This window comes from Kogia breviceps, chromosome 14, assembly GCF_026419965.1.
Source record: "Kogia breviceps isolate mKogBre1 chromosome 14, mKogBre1 haplotype 1, whole genome shotgun sequence".
NCBI lineage: Eukaryota > Metazoa > Chordata > Mammalia > Artiodactyla > Physeteridae > Kogia > Kogia breviceps.
The window spans coordinates 18,974,837-18,981,368 of record NC_081323.1 but is presented as its reverse complement, the minus strand read 5'-3'; the positions used below and the strand labels follow the sequence as shown (position 1 = coordinate 18,981,368).

Here is a 6,532-nt window from a genome sequence, read left to right as displayed (position 1 = left end):
AATAGACTAGGTTTTAATATTTTCATATCATAAGCAGGGTTTGAAATTGATCCCTTATTGTACATGAAATAAAAACAATTTCTGTTGAGGCAAATTTGATTTCAACACAGTTGAATCCGTAAAAACCGAAGCTCGTTTCTGATGCAGGACAAATATCCACAATATTTAAAACTGCAAGCACCATGCGGTTCATACAATCTTGTTATTACTGTTAATTTATCAACTAATACAAACTCAAAAATGCATCCGGCCAGCAGCGCCAGCAATTTCAAATGAGAACTAAAAAATACGCTTTCATTTTGGTATTTTTGTCAGTGCAACTCAAATCCTCTTACTGACCTGCAGGGGAAAAAAAGTAATAATAAAGAAAAAAACACCCAGATCTTCCCTATAACTACTATACAACTGAAGGGGGCGGGGGTAACACCACCAATAACTCTCCCGCTATCTCAAAAGCAGGGAAAGAAACACACATAACATATTGGTCTAAAGAACGCACTTGAAAGTTGCAAAATTACTTGCCAATGTTTGGGTTTCTGGTACTTTCTGAGTGTGGTGATTGGTTCAACGTAAGTTCAGGTCACCTTTGGGCAGTCTGGGCTGGTGAAGCCGGTCACCCGAGGAGCATTTCGGCCCCAGCAATTAGTGCGGGCCTGGAGAGTTTCGTGGGGACCCTGGAGTGATTCTGGTTGCAATAAAAAGCAAACAAGATCTGTTTTCCTTTCCTTTCTTGTTAGGGGTGTCAACGTAGCCCTAAAACCAGGTGATGTGAGGACACTCCCCGGCCTCCAGGGTGTGAAACTCTGCAGCTGCCCTGCCCTGGTACTAGGGAGCTGGGACCCCAGTCCTCCTTCTCCCAACAAAAACAAAATTGAAAACTAGAACGGGAGGAAAAGAGGACCCGAAAGTGGGCAGGGAAGGGGGAGAAAACATGCAATTTCCAAGGGTGCCCCAAGACAAAGTTGTTTTCTGATGCAAATGCCCAGAAGGGTTTTTTTGTGGGTTTTTTTGTTTTTTTTTTTTTTTACTTACAAAAAAATGCCATAATAATAAACCCAAACAAAGACACTCAGCTTGCTGCCAGGTTCTCTTAAGCGGTTTGGCGGGGCGGGTATTTACAAGCCTACAGCCCATAGACTGAAACCCGACAAGCAGCCGCCGGAGTTTCCGAACTGCGATCCCTTCTCACCCAAAGAAACAAGGGGGTTATGATCCATGATCAACAACATGCTAAAGTTAAACAAGAAAATGGTACAAAATAGAAATTATTACCATACATGTCCAGCATGCAGGATTAATATTTTTAATGCAGATTTTCGTATTTTTTCTATATAATCGAGCAGGCAATAAAACTGATGAGATTTGCGCGCAGAACGTCCTAACTGAGGCCCGCGTCTCGGGGCTGAGAGCCAGTGTTCTCCGGACCCTGGACAGACAGGTCCGTCTGTCCTTCCTTCCTTGGCTCAGCCTCGCCTCGCGCCTGCCGGGACGCCAGTGTCCCTCTCCTTTCCTCTCCTCGCTGCTCTCTTGCTGGGCTGGATTACGCTCCGGGCCGCGAGGAAGCGGCCCCGGCTTAACGCGCAAAGTTCAGGAAGCCAGGAGTCTCCAGACGGCCTTGGCGACTCCTCGCGACTATGCCTTGCCGCCCTCCAGCCTGGAGAAAAGTTGCTCTGGGACTTCCCACCCCCTCGCCTCCCTCTGGCTCTGCTCGAGTCTAGGAGGCGCCGCTGGCGCTCACCGCTCTCGCCTTGGCCAAGGTCCCCTGCCTGCCCGCGCGCCCTCCCGTCGCCCGCGTCCCGCGCGCCCTTCCTCCCTCTCCCTCAAGTCAAACAGGTCATGGCTGGGGCCGTGGCAGGGACAGGGTCCGGGGGAGTCCGGGGCTGGGGACACGGGACGGGGAGTCCGGGCCGGGGCAAGGGCGGGGGCCGGGAGCGGCCACGACTCACAGAAAGAACTCGGGAGAGGAGGGGCTGTCGCTGGTGGAGCCCGCCTCCCTGAAGCCGGAGTTGGCGAGTTTCTCGCACTTGACCTTGTAGGCGTCTCTTTCGCGGGCCAGCCGGGACACCTCCTGCTTAAGCTGCTCCACCTGCTGAATGAGCTGCGTCTTCTCATTCTCCAGGTGGTGTTTCTGCTGGACGCGTTTATACCTGCACGACTGGGCGTAGCCCCGGTTCTTCAGGGTCCGCCGCTTCTGCTTCAGGCGGATCACCTCGTCCTTGGTGAAGCCCCGCAGGTGGCGGTTCAGCTCGCGCACGGACATGGACACGAGCTGGTCGTCGGAGAAGCGGTCCTCCACGCTGCTGCTACCACCAGCCGCCGTCGCCGCGGCCGCTGCGTGCGGCCCAGGCCCGGGGTGGCTGGTGGGCAGCTGCTGCGCGGGGCTGGCCGCGCTGGACGGCGGCGGCGACGCTTGGTGATGATGGTGATGGTGCGGGTGCGCGTGTGGGCCCAGCTCGTCGTGCGCCACGCCGGCGCCCGGGTACGCGTGGTGCGGGTGTGGGTGGTGGTGGTGATGGTGGTGGTGCGCGCCGCGGAAGCCGTCGAAGCTCTGCAACGGCTGTGGCACTGGGTGCGAGCCTATGAGCGCCTCCACTGCGTCCTCGGGCGTCAGGTTGAGCGCCTCGGGGTTCATCTGCTGGTAGTTGCTCGCCATCCAGTACAGGTCCTCGAGGTGGGTCTTCTGTTCGGTTGGGCTGAAGCTGGGCGACGAGGGCACCGAGCTGCACGGCGTGCTGAGCGGTGTGGATGACACCGAGCCGGCTGGCTGCAGGCGCGTGCAGGGACGGCCCGGGCGGTCCGCGCGCCCCAGCGGCTCCTTCTTTACGTCGAACTTGAGCAGGTCGAAGTCGTTGACGTACTCCATGGCCAGCGGGCTGGTGGGCAACTCAGGCCCCATGCTCAGCTCCGCGGCCATCGCTCACGCGAGGCGCAGCCGCCGCCGCCCGGGAAACTTTGCAGCCGGCCGGGGCGCGCCGAGCCGGGAGCGGGGGCGAAGAGCGGCGAGCCCGGGAGGTGGGGAGCGGAGGGCGCAGCGGGCCGGGGCCGCCGGCCAAGCCTTTGTCTGGGGACGCGGCGGCGCGCGGGAGAGTCCCGAGGCTGCCTGCGCCGCCCCAGAGCTCGGGGCTGTGGCCGAGCCGGGGCCGGGCCGAGCCGGGAGGGGCGGAGAAGCGAGCGGGGCGCGCGGCCGGGTCGAGGGGTGGCGCCGGGCGAGCGCCCGCCGCTCGCTCTCTAGCTCTCTTGCTCTTGGGCTCTCTCAATCTCAGCCGCTCGCAGCCCGGCGGTGCAGCTGTGCGGGATCCGGCGCAGCCGCTGCCTTTTATCGCCTCCCTGATGTCACCGGGGCGCGGGGGCCCGGGCAGCCCGGCGCGCTGGCCAATGGCTGTACGGGCCCCGCAGACCGGCGGCGCAGGGCGGGGCGCGCCTGACAGCTCCTCCGCCCCCTGTGTCAGCTGACTGGCGGCGCGAGCAGCCGGAGAGCCGCCGAGGCCTGGCGGAGGGCTGGAGCAGAGAGGGACCGCCGGCCCGGGCCCAGCCCCCCACCCCCTCGGTGTCCCGGCCCCCGCCCGCTCGCCTTCGGTGCCAGCCCCCCCGCCTCCACCACCATAGGCTGGGCCGCTTCGTCCACGCCTCGCGCGCTCTCCTCCCTCTTTACCCTTGGCTCCCCCAACCCCAGTCCGTGTCACCCCCAGGAGGCTCAGAATGAGCGCCGGGACGACACCTCTCGCGTCCATTGTTCCCAAGCGTCCCCCGCCCAGTGGGGGACGCTCCGTGTGCAGCGCGGCCGCGGGCCGTGTGTGTGCAGTGCGTGGCTGTGTTTTTGCAGGGCTGAGCATGTTTGTGTGTTGGGGGCAGGGTTGGGGCTCGAAGAGTTGTGTTCAAATCCAACTCAGCCTCAGAGGACACTCCTCGGGCCAAGCGGGAGCCGTCCCCCTCCTGGCGGGTGTGGTGGCCGAGCCCCAAGACAGGACTCGGCGGGCCCCGCCGCTCCGCGCACACCCCACCCACAAATGCAAAAGATGAAGGGAGTGGGGAAGGAATCGGCCCAAAGGCTCTGAAGCCCTCTCCCCAGCCAAACGCAGTGAACCCTGAGTTCTCCGAGGTTGGGGGCTGAGGCCAGCCCAGGACGGTGCTCCGGGTGGCTCTTGGCTGCTGGGAAACCAGCCCTGTTTTTGTTTGAACGTTTTGTAACGATTAAGCAGATCCCGGCGTCAGCCAGCTGAGGAGAGGCTCAAACAGGCATAAAGTGCGACCCCAAGTGGCCACTGTGCGCAAAGGCGCGCCGAATCGCGGGGCCCGCAACTGGAAGTCTCGGCCGACGACTCGGACCCAGCTGGGTCTTCCCAACGCGCCCAACCCAAGCCGGCCCGGAACGCGGGCTGTGTGTGCACCGGAGCCCAAGACAGATTCCCCTAGAGCCACGTACAGGTTCTCGGGTCGGTCCTCGGACTCAGCCGCGAGTTCCACGCTGATCTCCCCCCATGAAACTCCGCGCCCCGGCGCCGGGGATCGGGGGGCGGAGGGGCGGGGAGGGGTGCTCGGCGGCGGCTCCCTGCTCGAGAAGATCCTAGGCCGAGTTAGGCGGATGGCTGAAAGCGGAAACGCCACAGCGAGGGGCCCCAGGGCTGTCAGATGAGAAACCTCCCCCGAGCGCAGACGGGGACCCCTGAGCGCACCGCACTACGGCATCCGGACAGTGCTTGGGCGCTGCGCACCTTCCGTATCGGGTACAGGATGGCCCGAAATAAGAGCTCCCTAGACCCCGGCCCGGGCGCAGAAACCGGATAGATCGCAAATTCGCTGTACCCGGAGACCCGACCCGCCTCCCGCGTCGCCTTCCGCTCTTCGGCTTTGGGCGCGAGCAGCGAAAAGCAGGAGAAGCGCGCACCGGGTGAGTGTGTCCAGCCGCTGCTTGTGCGGGACCAGCACGACTGACGCAGCGCGTAGGGGTCAGGTGGGCCCACTAATGCGGACGCAGCCAGATTTTTTTTTTCAAGTGTTAGAAGGTAATATTTTTATATTTTGAACTAATTTTGAAAACTAATTTTGAAAACTGTATTCTCTTGCGCCCTCGGTAAGGCTCGAGTGAGGTATGATATTGGGCCGCCTATTTTTAATAAAATGAATATATTTGAACTAAAACTTGGACTGAAAGGTTTGGATCAGCAACTGTAGTGCTGGAAGAGCCCGTCTTCAACCCTCTGCGAGACGCGTGCTCTCCGCAGAAAGGATCAGGCTGTCTCCAGGGAGAGCTTCCCGGGCGGGCCATGCCGCCGCCCCGCCCCTGCTCGGAGCTGGGCGCTGCGGACCAGCACCCTGCCTGTCCCTGCCGCGTTCTCACGCAGCCAGAGCGCACTCGGATCGCGGCTCAGCAGGGGAACGTTCCGAGGCTACGCTGGGTCGGCCGTCTCGGTTCTATGCAGACTATGGCTGAGGCTACAAGGCGGCCAGGTCCGGACAAACGCACTGGCCTCTCCCGGTGCCGCTGAACCCCAGCCGGCAGCGCCCTTCCTCCCGCGTACACTGTGGCCTTCTGCGAGTGCAGTGAGGCGGCCGGGCCGGTCTGTGCCCTCATTGTGTCCCCTCTGGTCTGTCTGACCCTTGATGTCGAGAACCAAACCTGAGTCTCGGGAGTGTGGCCCATCGAGGCCCTAGGGTTCCTTCAAGCCCCAGCTCTGAGGGTTCTAGCCTTCTGCTCCCCTGCGGGCATCCTGCCGCGGTCTCAGAGTCTCTAGCACCCGGGCTTTGTCTGGGCTGCCGCGTTCCTCTTTGTCCCTGTGCCTCTGTCTCGGGTTTCGGTTACTCCCTTACCCTGGGCTCTGACTGAGATATCTGTGCATCCTTAGGTCCACCTTCCCCAATAACCCGTTTCTTTGCCACCCTCCCAGCCTAGCCAGTCCCTCTTCTACCCACCCTACCCCCAACCACCTCCAACAAAAACTGTTGGAAACTGGGTAAAAGTGAAGCAGATGCTCAGGTTGCTCCGGAGTGAAAGCCGCTGCAGAGCGGCTCACGGTGGGGCCCGGCCTCGCCTTCCCGGCTCCTGCAGCGCTGCGCCGCGCGGTCGTGGCCTCCCAAACCCCTTGGCATCCCTCTCCCGCCTGCCGACGCCGGCGCCTCCTCGCCGAGCCTGGGGGCTGTAAAGGTCAGCGTGCCGGGCTCCCGGTCGACGCGTACCCGGAGGCTACACCCCATCCCTGAAAGACTAGTGGGGTAATGGGTGGGGGGAAGAAAAGAGAAGGGCTGGTGGGAGAAGTGGAGAGTCGAGGAAGAGAAGTGGAAAGGAAGGAGGCCAGGAGACACAGGAGTAGAGTGCCCCCAAGCCTCTTCTGAAGGGAAGCTAAGGAGGACTGGTGGCGGCCAGAGACCTCTTCTGAACAGTTTGTTGTCTCTAAACCCCCAAACTCTAATTTGAAATTTACACCCCTTCTCCTTACCCACCCCAGGTTGAGGCAGAGACGATGCGTCTGAGCGCACCACCTGGGGGTTCTTCAGCTACCGATGGTGATCAAAGAGATGTCCGAGCCACAGCGGA

At 61.1% G+C, this 6,532-nt stretch overlaps 1 protein-coding gene across 1 annotated transcript; it reads right to left on the bottom strand.

Annotated features, from left to right (window-relative positions):
• Positions 1 to 1,003: 1,003 nt before the first annotated feature.
• On the bottom strand, positions 1,004 to 3,362 carry MAFB (MAF bZIP transcription factor B). Its single transcript, XM_059037534.2, has one exon. The coding sequence runs from the start codon at positions 2,912 to 2,914 to the stop codon at positions 1,943 to 1,945; it is 972 nt and encodes a 323-aa protein (XP_058893517.1). The 5' UTR covers positions 2,915 to 3,362; the 3' UTR covers positions 1,004 to 1,942.
• Between the last annotated feature and the right edge of the window lie 3,170 nt (positions 3,363 to 6,532).

Bases quoted from the DNA above. Each gene is read 5' to 3' on its own strand.
- MAFB (XM_059037534.2), bottom strand. From the start codon at position 2,914: ATGGCCGCGGAGCTGAGCATGGGGCCTGAGTTGCCCACCAGCCCGCTG.